Below are 15,357 nucleotides of genomic sequence, written 5' to 3' on the forward strand. Positions count from 1 at the left end.
GCAGGGGGTGCTGCTCTTTCCAGGTTCTCCCCCAGGCGCTCCAGCCCTGACCGAGGGGGGTCCCTGCTGGGCATGCGATGTCTGCTGGCCTTGGGCCCTCTGCACTGGTACAGGGAGCGTGTGGGGTGCCTGCTGCAGGGGCTTTATGTGGGCCCCTCCTGAGCAACACACACAGACTCTGAACTGCAACCACTTCTTTATACCAGCCTCCAGGGCAGCCAGAGCTTCCCCCCAAAGAGCCTGGGCCCCCCTCTGGCACACAGTTCCCATGGGGTGCAGGCTTCTCGGGGCAGGGGCTGGCGTGGTGACAGGGTGGAGCCAGGCAGGGGGTCAGTGCAGGTGCAAGTCTGTCCAGGACCCTCAGCCCGGGGCGGCTGGGTGAGATTCCCTGTTGACCCCAGGTTTCCTGCACCCAGTGAAGGGGATGTGGGGCAGTGCTATTAGCTGGGCTCCAAGGCTCTGCCCTATGGCAGGGGGCCCACTCCACTTGGAGGGCTTGGAGCAAGCAGGGCCAGCTGGGGCCTAGAACCCAGATCTCTGAGCTGCCAGCTGCACAGGACGGCAGGAGGGCAGTTTCCCTGCAGGGCGATTGTCTGAGCAATGGGGAGGGAGCATGGGGGACGGGCTTCCCAAGCCCGTACAGCAGGAGAGCAGCTCCCCACCTGGCAGGGGGCCCGGGGAAGTGGGCTGGGGCTGGGCTCAGTGGGTCTGGTGTGATGCTGCAGGGCGCCTGGTTGAGCCAGGCAGGAGCTGGGCCCATCAGTAGCTGTCCTTGGCCCAGGCCCTGTTGCGCTGCCAGTCTCTCTCGTGGTGCTGGGCTTCGTGCTGCAGCAGCCGGGCCTGCGAGTCGTGCCCGTTGGCGCTGTGCAGCCCGCTGTTGTGGTGGCGGTGGGGCTGGTACAGGTCCTGGTAGGCGTCCGGGTACTCGTCCTCCACCTGCTGGGAGCTGCCCTGCGAGGAGGCGGCCCAGGTCCTGCGGGAGGTCTCACTTGCCTCGTCCGACTGCTCTGGCGGCAAGTGCTCGCTGCCCGGCTCTGCCAGCAGCTGCTGGCCCTGTGGGCACAGACAGGGTCAGGGCTCCCTGGCAAAGCAGTGACCCACCTCGGGGGGAGCAGGGCAGGTGGGGCTGTGACAGCACCAGGCAGCCCGTGCCCAGTCGCCCCCTTCAGCAGGGGGAAAGCTGCAGCCCTGCTGGGCCTCAGGCAGCTCCGCTGGGCAGGAGGGGGGAGTCCGTGGGGCTGGGCCCAGCCGGGTACCTGCAGGCCGGGGATGGCGGTGGGCGGTGGCAGGAGGGTCTGGTTGCCTGGGGGCTGGTGTGTGGCTCTCCAGTACACCTCCAGGTACTCGGCCAGGTGCTCGCAGGCGTCCTCCAGTTGGTTCTCGTCCAGGATCACGTCAAAGAGCTCCTGGAGCGGGAGAGAGCCGGCTCAGGGCGGGGGAGGCAGGCCGGAGCAGGCCGGGGGGCAGGGGAGCAGAGGGCTGCACTCACTGGTGGGCACTGCACCAGCTTGTCCGCAGCCATCAGCTGCACGTTGAGGTGCTTCGCCTGCGACTTGCCCCGCGATTTGATGAGCCGCTGCAGCACCTGCCCAGGGGAGAGGGAAGGGTCAGCTACTGGGCCACCCAAAACTGCCCCCCGCCCCCCCATGCAGGCCAGGGCCCTGCCCCTGCCCCTGCCCCTGCCCCCACTCCTGGGCTGGGCAGAGACCCATCCCCAGACTCCTGTTCCTGGCCTGGGCGAAGCTGCCCCTCCAGCGACCCCCCCCCCCCACCTCCTGGGCCGGGCAGACCCCCGGTGCCCTTCTCGGTGGGCCCAGCAGAGGGATGGGCTGGAGGTGGGCTCCTCCCCCTGTGTGGCCATAGGTGGTGCTGTGTCAGGGGCCCCTCCAGGCATGGCCAGGCCCCAGGGCTCACCTTGGGCGAGGACACCTTGACGTAGACCACGATGGGGGCCAGCGAGGTCTTGGCCAGCTGGGCCGGGTGGTTGATGGTGTCAGCGTCCAGCACCACCAGCTGCAGGGCCTTGGCCAGCTCAAAGATCCGCTCGATCTCGCTCTGCACCTCGGCTGCAGGGGGACAGCGTGAGCCCCCCGGCGCCCCCTGCCCTGCCAGGCTAGGGAGGGCCTGAGCCCCCCGGTGCCCCTCGCTCCCACCTTCCTCCCCCGGGGGCCCCGTAGCTCCCCAGCCATCCCTGGGACTCACCCCCTTGCCCTGCACAGCACCTGGGAGCCGTGGGGTGCCCAGCTCCTGTGCCTTTTCCTGGCAGCCCCAGGCTGGCCCCATCTCTGGGCTACAAGCTGCTCTGCCCCTGCAGGCCCCCGGGGCAGCATTGAGGTGGGGTGAGCAGCCGGGGTGGTGCGGCCCTGGCTGGGCCCGGGCCCAGCGCCACTCACCGATGCTGGAGCGGGCAGCGGAGCGCTCCATGATGGCCCGCTTGCCTGGGTTGTTGAGGACGGAGCGCTTGGCCAGGGACAGGTCGGCGGTGACACGGGTGATGGAGATCCTGGGCAGGGCAGAGAGCGGGTGACAGGTGCGGCAGGGCAGGGCCAGCCCTGGGACCAGGGCAGCGAGACGACTGCCACCCTGCTCTCCTGGGGTGAGTGGGGGCCGGGGCTGGGGCTGGGCTGGGCTCACCTGCCATCAAAGCGATGCTTCAAGAAGTCGAAGAGAGCTTTCTGCATCATGTCCGTCACCTGGGGCAGAGAGAGCCGCGGGGTCGGCCCAGGGGACGCAGGGAGCTGCGGGGTTGGCCCCGGGGATGGAGGGAGACACGAGGTCGGCCCCGGGGGACGGAGGGAGACACGAGGTTGGTCCCGGGGAGGTCAGACCAGGGGGAAAGAGCGAGCCGGGGAGTCGGCCCGGGGGATGGAGGGAGACGCGAGGTCAGCCCCAGGGGACGGAGGGAGACGCGGGGTCGCCCCGGGGGACGGAGGGAGCTGGGAGGTCGGCCCCAGGCTGGGGGGTGGTCAGCGAGGCCAGGTCCTGCCCAGCCTGGGCTCAGCCAGGCAGCAGATGGCACAGGGAGGAGGTGCTGGAGGGGACTGAGTGAGTTGGCAGCTGTGCCAGGGTGCCGCAGCCCGGCCATCTGCTCAGCAGGCGTGAGGGCAGGGGGAGCCCAGCACAGACAAGGACCGTCACTGGCCCAGGGCCGACCGCCCAGCCACATGCCCAAGGCTGTGTCCAAGACCGCTGCCCACTGCTGGATGGAGTCGGCACTGCTCTACTGTGTGTCAAAGCCCCTCTCCCGCCCACAGCAGGTGGGGAATTTCTCCTGGCTCTGGCCCCTCGGTGGCAGCAAAGGCAACGTAATGGGAGCAGCACTTGCGGCTTGCGGGGGTCGGTGCTGGGTGGGCACTGACCAAGATGTGGGGGCAGGAGAGCTCCCTGCCACAGAGATGCCCCACAAGCTATTCCCTGGGCTTTGCCCCAGTGACAGGGCTCCCCCAAACTGGGGGGGGTTCCTACTTCCCTGGGGGCCCAGCCCATGGTCTGCACCCAGACAGCCCTGCCCAGCGCTGCCAGCTGCTTGGTGGCGGGGGGCAATGCTGGGGAACCCCCGCTCCAGTGAGGCTCCGCCCATGCCCCCTCTTACCTCATATCCTTTCAGGGAGGGGCCCACCAGCACCACGGGTCTCATGGAGGGAACCACATCATAGGGCGGGATGTGCTCTGCCTGTAAGAGAGGGGTTGGGGCCTGTCCGCGCCAAGGAGACAGCCCATTTCGGAGGGGCCTTGGAGCCAACAGGCTGGTGGTCATCAGCACTTGAGAACCCAGGTGTCCTGGGCAAACCCCCACCCCCGAGGCCCCCTAAGCACCACCCTGCAGCCTGACATGAGCATAGGCAGCTCTCCTTCCCCTTGGGTTCCAAACGGCTGCCCCGCCTGCTCTGCCCCAGAGGTGGCTGCATTCTTTTCTGCTGCGCCCGCATCAGCCTCGCTCACACTGCCCCCTGCTGGCGGCCATGCAAGCCCTGCCTGGGCAACTCACCTGCTTTTGCTTCTGTTTGGCTTTTGGAAAGGAGAGAAGAGAGAGGGTTGGTGAAAGCGAACCAGGAGCAGCAGAGAGCGAGGGGCTGGGGGTGAGCCAGGGGGCGGGTGCTGGCTCACCTGGCCAGTCCTCTGCCCAGCTGAGTGGTACCAGTGCCCCCCGCCCCTCTGTGCCATGATTCCTGCTGGGAGGGGCTGCCCAGGGCAGGGTACGGGCAGGGGAAGCCAGTGCCCCGTCCCAGAAGGGTGTAGGAGCCGTGGTAGCTGGCAGGGGGCTCCTGGCACTGGCCCCCAAGGTGAGCTCCCCTGTTGCCCATAGGCCCCCCTCAGCACGGGGCAGGGAGGGGCTGTGAGCACAGCTGGAGCAGTCAGGCCTGGGGGGCTGGGCGTGGGACCTGCCCACAGGCTCTCACTGCTGCTGTTACCTAAGGACGGGGGAGGCGATCGCCGCTTGCCGGGGTCACCGAGGCTGGAGGCGTTGCCAGATCTCCTGGGGAGAAGCGACAGTGAGTGGGGGTGAGCCCTGGCGGGGGCAGTGCAAAAGCCTGGGGGCGAGGGGTATCGCCAGAGCTCTGGGTGTAACATGCTCTTACAGGGCGCCCTGTGTGCCCCCATCCCCACCCCCGGTGGCTCCAGAGACATGAGCGAACAACCTGCTGGTGCTGGTGGTCATGGAGCTGCCCTTTTGCCCTATGGCAGTGCTGAGCCGGGACATGGAGGGTGCGGGGTGGGCGTGACTACGCTGCAGGGGAAAGGAAAGGCCCCAAGGGTCCCCCCGCTGGCCCCTCACCTGGCTCTCTGCTCCTGCTTGAGGCGGATGGCCTCCAGGCGCTGGGGGCTGGGGATGAAAGCGACGTCGCCCCCCTCCTTCACTAGCCGCCCGATCCACCAGTCGTTGCTGTACTTCTGGGGAGAGAGCGGCGGGGGCTGCTGAGGCAGAGGAGCAAGGCCCCGGCCTGGGCCCTGGAGGCAGAGGCTGGTGGCAAAGCCAGCGCGGGGACCCAGGCATCCTGGCGCCCGTTCCCTCCCCTGCTCGCCCGACCCCGGACGCACCTCCTTGATGTGCAGGAAGTCCTTGGCTTCGAAGTTGATGGCCGACCCCTGCACGGGGCACTCCTCATCCAGGGCGCCGCAGTAGCTGACATTGGTGCGCACAGCAAAGGCTACTGGCTTGTGCTGGGGAGAGCCGGGGGGCAGGGCCGGGGTGAGTGCTGCGAAGACGGACGTCCGTGTGCCCCCCAATCCTGGCAGCATCACCCTGTGCCCCAGTGTGCGAAGGATCCTGCTTCCCTCTGCCCCACAGGCACTGGCAGCTGCAGGAGGCCAGAGGCCAGGGTAGATGGGCCCCTGGCCTGTTCCCAGGCAGTGGAGAGGAGGGAATGCAGTGCTGGGTGGGTCAGGGGAAGAAGGGACTTGCACCTCTGTGAGCTGGCTAAGCATGTCCATGTGTATTTGTGTCTGTCCGCCACTGCCCCCTTCTGGAGGCAGCAAAGCCGCCAGCTGTGTGTGTCCAAGCCCCTCTGCTGCTGGAGCAGGCTGCCCCAGGGCACTAGGTCTGTGGTCCATAGCAGCCAGCAGCGCCCCTCCCATGCAGAGCCAGGGCTGCCCCCCACTTGGCCCTCTCCTGGTACCTTAGCCCTCTCCAGCTGCTGCTGGGCCTGGTTCTCCACCTCGCGCTGGGCGGTGTCGCGCTCCTCCTCCAGGGACACGTCGGAGTCCAGGGACGGCCGGCTGGTGTAGGAATCGGCGGAGCCCTGCGGCGTATGGGAGCCTGAGTCCGCGGATGGACGCCCATCGTGCACCGGGATTGGTGCTCCTGCGGCCAGCACTGGCTCCCACACATCCCTCCCTGGGGCTGGGCTCCTGTTACGAGAGCACCTTGCAGCCGCTTCCAGGCGCCCGCCCCACCATCGCTGCTAGTGGGAACCGGCGCCTGTAGCAGTGCAAGAGGTGCGGGGTGGTCTCTTTGGGCGCCAGCGCCTCGGCACTGTGGGATGGGAATGTGGCACGGGGGGACCCTGGGCCAGGCACCCCAGAGCCCTGTCTGTCTCTTGTGGCGCCTGCGATAGGTTTGCTGGCAGCTGACACAGAGCAGCTGGGGGTGTTGGACGGCCCTGCTGTGCCCCACCAGTGGGTCAGCATGACTGGGACTCAGCCCCCGCTGCCCTGCTGCCGCAGAGCAGCCTGGCCCTGGGGGAGGGCGATGTGGTCCCTTCCCCGCTCCCGTTCCTGCCCTGCTGGATGTCCCAGCTCTGCCTGGCCTGGGTTCCATGCCCAGATGGCAGAGCCAGCAAATCCCAGCTCCCCCAGCCTCCTGGGAGGGTGAAGGCAGTGGCACGGCCATGCCAGCATCTGTCCGGGGTAACCAGAGAGCTGCTCTGCCTGCCAGGCCTCAGGAAGGGCATGTCTGGCGTCCTCCACCCCCTGGGGCGATGGCACAAACAGCTCCAGAGCCCAGAGGAGTGGAGCCCCACAGGGGCAGGGGTAGCACTGCATGTCCAGTACCCCACACCTCTCAGCACTGCATGTCCAGTACCCCACACCTCTCAGCACTGCATGTCCGGTAACCCACATTGCACTGCATGTCCAGTACCCCACACCTCTCAGCACTGCATGTCCAGTACCCCACACTTCTCAGCACTGCATGTCCGGTAACCCACATTGCACTGCATGTCCAGTACCCCACACCTCTCAGCACTGCATGTCCAGTACCCCACATTGCACTGCATGTCCAGTACCCCACACCTCTCAGCACTGCATGTCCAGTACCCCACATTGCACTGCATGTCCAGTACCCCACACCTCTCAGCACTGCATGTCCGGTACCCCACATTACACTGCATGTCCGGTACCCCACACCTCTCAGCACTGCATGTCTGGTACCCCATGCTTCTCAGCACTGCATGTCCGGTACCCCACATTACACTGCATGTCCGGTACCCCACATTGCACTGCATGTCCAGTACCCCACACCTCTCAGCACTGCATGTCCAGTACCCCACATTACACTGCATGTCCGGTACCCCATGCTTCTCAGCACTGCATGTCTGGTACCCCACATTGCACTGCACTCGCTTGGTCATTTTCGAGCCCTGTTCCATAGCTCTCTGCCCCCTGCTTTGTGTCTCCCCACCTCAGGGCACCTTAGATCAGCTACAAACTGCCACTTCCCTGTCTGCCCCTTGCCCCAGTGCACCAGTGAGTGTGAGCGGCTCTGGGCCCAGCACAGCTCCCCTGCTGTCCCGCCTGCCGTTCAGCCGGCTCCTGGCCACCCGTCTCCTGCCTTGGCTTCCTGCGAACCCCGACCTACCAGCTGACTGGACCTCCCGCATCCACCTGCTTGTCAGCCCCGCCAGCACCCAGGTCTCTTCCTGCCCAGGGGGCCAGCGCTTCGCCATCTCCGGGGCTGACACCTCAGCCGTGTGCTGCCCACCGCCCGGGGGCCTGTGAATGAAGATACCTTCCCTGGCCTGGCACTGCCCTGGTGCCCACTGGAGCTGTGGCTAACAACTGCTGGGCCCTTGGAGCCCAGAGGTGATGTGGTGGCTCCCCGCATGGCAGGCAGGATCCCACGCCCTTCCTTTCCCCAGAGTCTGCCCCCCAGCAAACGCTGACCCTGCAGCGACCTTTAACTTTTGCTGCCTGGGGCACAGACCCCAGGGAACTGCCAGATCCCGTGTGAGTCACGGCCTGGCCGGGGCTCCCTGGCTCTCCGCACGCCCTGGGAAATGCCAGACACTGCTTGGTTCTTTTGTCTCATTATGCGACCCCCTGGTGCCAACCCACACACCTCTGAGCAAAGCAGATGTGCCCAACCCCCTCCCAGGCAGCACCCATGGCATGCTGCAGCCTCCAGCCCCCTTCACCCGGCCAGGCGAAGTGGGACCCCTGCCCCTCTCCACGCTGCCCTGCCTCCAGCTTACCCGGCACACCCCGGAGCCTTGCTCCCTCAGCTCCCCTGGCCTCCCCAGCCCTGTGCTCCCCAGAGACCCCCCCCTCCACACCCATGAGCCCCCAATCCCCCCACCTAGGCAGCACTGCAGAGGAGCTGGGCACACCCTGGCGCTGTGTGCACGAGGCAGGGGACTGTGCAGTGGCTGCTGGGGTGAGCTGGAAGGGGGGGTGCGCTCTGCCTCCCCCCACCCACAGCAGGAGCCGACTGCTCAAATGAGCAGCTCCTGCTGCGTCCCCAGAACAAAAGCAGAAGCTGCAGTGAAATATTTATAGGTTCCCCAGCTCTGTTTCTGAAAAGCAGCCCCCCCGCCCCATCCCCTCCTCCGGGAGCCACTCCAGCCGCCCCTGCCAGGCTGCGTGAGCCCGGCTGCCATGGGCATACTGTGTCCCAGCACCCCACTCCCCTGGGGCCCCCTCTTGCCCAGGTCCCTCTTCCTCACCTCCCCCCCCCATGCTCTGGCCTCCTCCTGCCCCAGCTGTGAGCCCCATCCCTGACCCCTTCCTTGGCCAGGCTGGGATGCTCCAGGGGTGACCCCTCTGCCAGCAGGCACAGCGAGGGGCTCTCCCCAACCCTGCAGCTGACAACAGCCATGGCGAGAATAGCCCTCTGCTCTGCCCAGGCCAGGTACACCTGGCACCTGCCAAGCGGGCGCGCACCCCCGTTGCAGCACCTGACCCCAGATAAGGGGCACCCCCAGCATCCCTGGCCCCCTGTATTCTGACAATGCTGAGAGCATCTCTGATCATTCACCCCCCCCCAAACCCAGCACTCCCCTGCCAGGCACTGAAGAAACCCACTGCCCCACGGGAGCAGGGGCTGTAACTGGCACAGCTGCCTCTCAGCAGAGCACCCCTGCTCCACGCCAACCCACTGGTGCCCATCCAGGCCCCCCACCCTGAGTGCCACCTGTTCCTCTCCACCCAGCCCCCTCCCACTCCCCCCAGGCATGGGACTGGCAAAATAATGGGGGTTTTGGAAACCCAGAGCCCCCTGCAATGTGCCTTGCTCCCAGCCAGGTGGGTAGGGGGCTCTGTGCCAAACCCCCCCCCCAGCACCCCAGCACCCACTCACCACTTCGGCATCCTCAAAGCCATGGAGATAGGAGTCGTCGTACATGGGGGGAGCAGAGGAGAGGGGCCCCCCCCAGTGGGCACAGACTCGACCAGGCCCACCCTGCTGGTCTCGGGGGAGCCGGGGTGTTCACTCCCACACGGCCCAGATCGAACGGCAGCAGCCGCCCCAGGGCTGAGGTGGGGGCTGTGGGTCCAGGGACTAGCTGCACCTGCCTGCTGGGGCTGGCAGTGCCCGGGGGGAGGGGGCATGGAAGGGAGGCCTGAAGGAGCAGGGAGGGAGGGGCGTGCTGAGGAGGAGCCAGGGAGCGGCAGAAGGGGAACAAAAGAGCTGGTGCCAGGGAAGGAGGATGGACGGGGAGGAGGGAGCGGCTGCAGGGTCCTGGCTGTGGCTCCTGGAGGAGGCAGCGAGCAGGGAAGGGCTCCAGGGGGACCCCTATAGTGTGCGGGGGGGGGGGTGAGGATGAGCGCCCTTCTGTGCACAGAAAGTCGCTCCCCCACCTCCTGTGCACTACTGCCAGGAAACGCGCCTCGACCCCCCCCGTGCACTAGTGCCGGAATCCAAGTTCTCCTGTGCACAGACCTACGATTCCACCCCCCCCCCGTGCACTAGTGCCAAGGGCCGTGTCCTCCTGTGCACAGACCTACGATCCCCCTCCCTGTGCACTAGTGCTGGGATCCGTGTCCTCCTGTGCACAGACCTACAATCCCCCCTCCCTGTGCACTAGTGCTGGGATCCGTGTCCTCCTGTGCACAGACCTACGATCCCCTCCTCCCTGTGCACTAGTGCTGGGATCCGTGTCCTCCTGTGCACAGACCTACGATCCCCCCCTCCCTGTGCACTAGTGCTGGGATCCGTGTCCTCCTGTGCACAGACCTACGATCCCCTCCTCCCTGTGCACTAGTGCTGGGATCCGTGTCCTCCTGTGCACAGACCTACAATCCCCCCCTCCCTGTGCACTAGTGCCAAGGGTCGTGTCCTCCTGTGCACAGACCTACGATCCCCCCTCCCTGTGCATTAGTGCCAAGGGCTGTGTACTCCTGTGCACAGACCTACGATCCCCCCTCCCTGTGCATTAGTGCCAAGGGCCGTGTCCTCCTGTGCACAGACCTACGATCCCCCCTCCCTGTGCACTAGTGCTGGGATCCGTGTCCTCCTGTGCACAGCCCTGCAATCCCCCTCCCTGTGCACTACTGCTGGGATCCGTGTCCTCCTGTGCACAGACCTGCAATCCCCCTCCCTGTGCACTACTGCTGGGATCCGTGTCCTCCTGTGCACAGACCTGCAATCCCCCTCCCTGTGCACTAGTGCCAGGATTTACATCCCTCTGTGCACAGACCTTGTGCCAAGCTGCAGACTCCAAGCCTCTGAGCAGCTCATTCTGTGGCAATAAAAAGGTAATTAACACTTGAGTCCTTTGCTAGGAATTCATCAACAGCAAAGGCCACAGGCGGACCACAGCAGGGAGAGGGGAGCACAGGGGCGAGGGGAAGAGGGGAGCACAGGGGCGAGGGGAAGAGGGGAGCACAGGGGCGAGGGGAGCACAGGGAAGAGGGGAGCACAGGGGTGAGGGAAAGAGGGGAGCACAGGGGCGAGGGGAGCACAGGGGCGAGGGGAAGAGGGGAGCACAGGGGTGAGGGGAGCACAGGGGCGAGGGGTGAGGGGAGCACAGGGAAGAGGGGAGCACAGGGGCGAGGGGAAGAGGGGAGCACAGGGGCGAGGGGAGCACAGGGGCGAGGGGTGAGGGGAGCACAGGGAAGAGGGGAGCACAGGGGCGAGGGGAAGAGGGGAGCACAGGGGCGAGGGGAGCACAGGGAAGAGGGGAGCACAGGGGTGAGGGAAAGAGGGGAGCACAGGGGCGAGGGGAGCACAGGGGCGAGGGGAAGAGGGGAGCACAGGGGCGAGGGGAGCACAGGGAAGAGGGGAAGAGGGGAGCACAGGGGTGAGGGGAGCACAGGGAAGAGGGGAGCACAGGGGCGAGGGGAAGAGGGGAGCACAGGGGCGAGGGGAGCACAGGGGCGAGGGGAAGAGGGGAGCACAGGGGCGAGGGGAGCACAGGGGCGAGGGGAAGAGGGGAGCACAGGGGCGAGGGGAGCACAGGGAAGAGGGGAGCACAGGGGCGAGGGGAAGAGGGGAGCACAGGGGCGAGGGGAGCACAGGGAAGAGGGGAGCACAGGGGCGAGGGGAAGAGGGGAGCACAGGGGCGAGGGGAGCACAGGGGCGAGGGGAAGAGGGGAGCACAGGGGCGAGGGGAGCACAGGGGTGAGGGAAAGAGGGGAGCACAGGGGCGAGGTGAGCACAGGGGTGAGGGAAAGAGGGGAGCACAGGGGCGAGGGGAGCACAGGGAAGAGGGGAAGAGGGGAGCACAGGGGTGAGGGGAGCACAGGGAAGAGGGGAGCACAGGGGCGAGGGGAAGAGGGGAGCACAGGGGCAAGGGGAGCGCCGTGGGGGGCTTCTCTCCTGCTCCTCTAACAGCACCAGCCAGAGACAAGCAGATGCCCCCCATTGCCCCAGCAGGTGGTGGCTCTGGCGCCCAGCGAACCGCCTGGCCCTGGCCAACAGCCTGCTTACTCTCAGCCGAAGCCCTTGATGCAGTCTCCTGTGGCCCAGGCGACCCCCAGCCTGCCCCACAGCACAGCTCCACGCCCACCTGCCAGACACCCTGCAGGCATCGGACTGGGGACCACCAGCTCCTGGGCCCCCCTCGGGGCTGCCACAGAGCGATGCCCACTGGAGACCCCGCTGAACTTCATCTGCCCTGTCCTGGCCCCACAGGGACCCTCAGGCCTTTCCCGCCCAGCTGGGCTCCTTGGGGGTGCCCCACTCCCGCTGGTCCAAAGTCCCCACAGCCAGGTTTGCCCAGCGCCGCTCCCCTGCCCAGTGGTGGGGGACACGACAGGGCTGCAGCAAGACGCCCCCTCCCTGGGACTCCAGAACTGGGAGGGGGAAGAGAGACAATTTATTTGCCTGGGCCTGGTCCCCCCAGAAGTGCCCCCCACCACTGGCAAGAGGCAGGCAGGAACCTTGGCTGTCCGCCAGATGGGGGGTGGGGGGCTCCAGCACCTCACCCCACCCCAGTAAAAATCTCACCCGCAGCCAGCAGCCTGAAACTCCACCCCCGCTCAGCAGCACCGGCTGTCTGTCCCCCCAGCCCCCGGCCCTTCCTTGGCCGCTGCCCCAATGCCACTGCCCCCCCCAGAGCGATTCGCCTGCCCCCCCCGGGCTCCCACTTCCCTGATCCCAGCTCCCGGCTCCCCTGTATCTCCCCATCCCCCCATCTCCTCCTGCCCCCCAGAGACTCCTGCATCTCCAATCTCCTCTTGCCCTACCCAGTGTAAGGCCGCGGGGGGAAGGGCTGGGGGGGCTGCACACGGGGGCCAGGGAGGCTGGCTGGGGGGGGCTGGCCGGCGGGCCAGTGGGGGGGCCGGGGGGCCAGGGATGAACGGGTGGCCGGGGGGCATGGCTGGGGAAGGACGCGGGGGGGCTGGCCGGGGGACTGGGAGGCTGGGGGGGAGCTGGCCAGGGGGTCGGGGGGGGCTGGCCGGGGGAGGACGGGGGGCGGGGGGGGGAGCTGGCCGGGGGAGGACGGGGAGCGGGGGGGGGAGCTGGCCGGGGGAGGACGGGGAGCGGGGGGGGGGCTGGCCGGGGGGCGGGGGGAGGCTGGCCGGGGGGCCGGGGGGGCCCTTACCTCGTTCAGCAGGAAGGTTGCGCTGGAGTCAGAAAAAGACATAGACGAGGCCGAGCCCCCCCCGCTCTCCGCGCCCGCAGCTCGGCTCTGCCGCGGCCGCTCCGCCCGCCCGCCCCGCCCCGCTCCGGCCCCCCGGGAGGGGACACCCGCGGGGGCTCCCCCCGCCCTCGCGTTAAAGGGGCGCAGCGAATCCGGCCCAACCCCCCACCCAGGGCATCGCCCCGCCCCCACCCCTGCCCCCACCCCGAAGGGCTGGGCTCGCTGGGGCTATGTGCGGGGGGAGGAGCTGGGCGGGGGGCTGCCCCCCCTCACAGCCCTGGGGCTGCCCCGTCTCCTGCCCCCCACCCCTCACAGCTGAGGGGCTGCCCCCTGCCCCCCACCCCTCACAGCCCTGGGGCTGCCCCCTGCCCCCCCCCTCACAGCTCGGGGGCTGCCCCCTGCCCCCCACCCCTCACAGCCCTGGGGCTGCCCCCTGCCCCCCCCCTCACAGCTCGGGGGCTGCCCCCTGCCCCCCACCCCTCACAGCCCTGGGGCTGCCCCCTGCCCCCCCCCCAACAGCTCGTGGGCTGCCCCCTGCCCTCACTCCCAGTGTGGATTCATATTTAACGGGGACAACATATTCCCTGGCTGGGGGAGATCTGCAGACAAGCTACCCCCCGCCATGCTCCGTAAACCAGGGGCAGGAGAGACCCCCCAAGTCAGAAATCTCCACGACAGCCTCTCCTCGCAGGGCCAGTCCCCAGTTCGGCCAGTCCCAGCCTCCCCAGCAGGAGGCGCTGGAGGACGGGGGGCTCTGAGCCACCCCAGCCCCGGGGGGGGATTGCCCAGTGGGCAGCATGTGGGGGAGCACCCCTGGCACACAGCTCCTCAGCAGGGTCTCTGGTGCCTGCCTGGCTCTCCCACGTACCTCCATGCCGTGCCCCAAGGCCGGCACCTTGGCCCTCTCCACCCGCCTCCCTGCGGCTGCGTGCCAGGGTGGGGGCGCAGCAGGAGCCACAAGCAGCTGACTGCAGCCTGAGCCCTGGTTCAGGGTCAGTCTGACACCCCCCCGGCGCCTCCTCCGCCCCCATCCTGGCCAGACAGACACACGCCACCCCGGACGGACGGACGGGCAGTTCATGGCCCCTCGTTACCTCGTTGAGCAGGAAGACACTGGAATTGGAGAGAGACATGCAGGGCAGCTGCTTCCCAGGCGATGCACTGGCTGCCTCCCCGCCCAGCGCCTGGCTCAGCAGCCCAGCTCAGCTCGCAGGACACAGGCAGGAAGCCCAGCCCACGGGCTCCCACGGGATGGCTCCTGGGACAGCGCACGAGCATCTTGTGGAATGGTGCACGAGCGGTCACGAGCACGTGGGAAGGACGGGGGCATCACGTGGGATGGGGCACGGGTGTTGCATGTGACAGGGGATCAGGGTGGACGGGGTGCTGGCTTGGGCCCCCTCCACACCCCAGCGTGGGCCCACCACTCAGCACTCCCCAGGAGGCCCAGCCTGGCACTGAGTCGGCTCAAGGACTGGGAGAGGCAGAGGGTTAGAGTTGCCTGGGCCCTGGCTCCAGGGTTCCCCATTCACTGAGCCTGCACTGATGCATCTCCCCTGGAAGCCAGACCCTGCTCCAAGCCACCCCCCTGCACCCCATCCCAACTGCGAAGGGGGCACAGAGGTCAGAGACGCTGGGCACCGGCTAGGTCTGTTCAGTGTGGTGGGAAGCTCCCAGTGCCTCGACCCCCAGGCTGGGCCCAGGTAAAGCTCCCACAACGCAGCCCTCCACTGAGGAGGGAGATGGTCCCTAGCCCCACTGGGGCTGTGGGCAACAGGGAGCACTCAGGGGCCTCTCTGAGCTGCTCCCAGGACCCTGCCAGGCAGAAGCCTCTGGGGCAGAGAGCAGAGGTGGGTTGTGGGGCTCTGGGCCAGAGCAAGTGGCTGCATTTCTTCCCACCCAGGAAATGGGGCCTGCCCTGCCCAGTTGCCTTGCCAGGGGGTGGGGTCAGGATACAGCAGAGCCCATGTGTCCAGGGGCCTCTGACTGTCTGGGGTCCTGGGGCACAGGTCCTGCTGGCGGAGAGGGCCCACGGTGTCTGTGTCCAGCAAGCTCCAGCCAGCAGAACCAGGAGCTGGGCGGGGAGCCCAGCCTCATTCTGAGTGGGAGCAGGGGGAGCCCAGCCATGCAGAGTCCTGGGCTCACCAGCTGGACTCAGCTCCTGGCCAGCTGTACCCCAACATGCCCCTTCCGTCCACCCTGCAGGGCGCCCAGTGGCCCCTGCCCGGCAGGACTACCTGCAGACCGAGGGTGCTGTGACGCTGGGGGGGCTCTTTTCCCCACCAAGTGCTGGTAGCTGAGCCCTTAGCTGTGGGGTCCCGGCTCTGCTCCCTGAGCCACAGCCCATCCAGCTGGCTGCCCGTAACTGCCTCAGCCCAGTCGATAATGGACACGCTCCTCCCCAGAGCCAGCTCCAACCCCCTCCGTGAGGAACCTCCCGCCCCATCCTCCTGCTGGCTTTCCCCAGCCCTGCCCGCCCGGCACCGCATGCCCGCTCAGGGGGGCCCTGCTCAGGGCTCCTGCATCGACCCACTGAAAGACAAAGCAGCCGGGCAGGCGGGGGGGGGGGGGGCCGCTTTCCATTTAGCCTCATAAATAAGAGAGCAGGAGCCTGCAG

General features: G+C 67.6%; 1 protein-coding gene across 3 annotated transcripts; it reads right to left on the reverse strand.

The window, feature by feature from the left end:
* Nucleotides 1–184: 184 nt before the first annotated feature.
* On the reverse strand, nucleotides 185–13,903 carry CACNB3 (calcium voltage-gated channel auxiliary subunit beta 3). 3 transcript variants are annotated; one of them, XM_074979797.1, is made up of 13 exons: nucleotides 13,835–13,903; nucleotides 5,619–5,741; nucleotides 5,041–5,163; nucleotides 4,778–4,893; nucleotides 4,413–4,477; nucleotides 3,989–4,008; nucleotides 3,593–3,673; nucleotides 2,635–2,693; nucleotides 2,394–2,503; nucleotides 1,915–2,066; nucleotides 1,490–1,585; nucleotides 1,257–1,406; nucleotides 185–1,053 (listed from the first exon to the last, which is right to left on the reverse strand). In XM_074979797.1, exons 1-13 carry the CDS (start codon nucleotides 13,871–13,873, stop codon nucleotides 760–762), a joined length of 1,428 nt encoding a protein of 475 aa, XP_074835898.1. In that variant the 5' UTR covers nucleotides 13,874–13,903; the 3' UTR covers nucleotides 185–759. The 3 variants fall into 3 exon arrangements, with proteins under 3 accessions (XP_074835898.1, XP_074835897.1, XP_074835896.1); XM_074979796.1 differs by lacking the exon at nucleotides 13,835–13,903 and adding an exon at nucleotides 12,702–12,801; XM_074979795.1 differs by lacking the exon at nucleotides 13,835–13,903 and adding an exon at nucleotides 9,014–9,400.
* Between the last annotated feature and the right edge of the window lie 1,454 nt (nucleotides 13,904–15,357).

Source organism: Carettochelys insculpta, chromosome 29 (assembly GCF_033958435.1).
Source record: "Carettochelys insculpta isolate YL-2023 chromosome 29, ASM3395843v1, whole genome shotgun sequence".
In the NCBI taxonomy this organism is placed as follows: Eukaryota; Metazoa; Chordata; order Testudines; family Carettochelyidae; genus Carettochelys; species Carettochelys insculpta.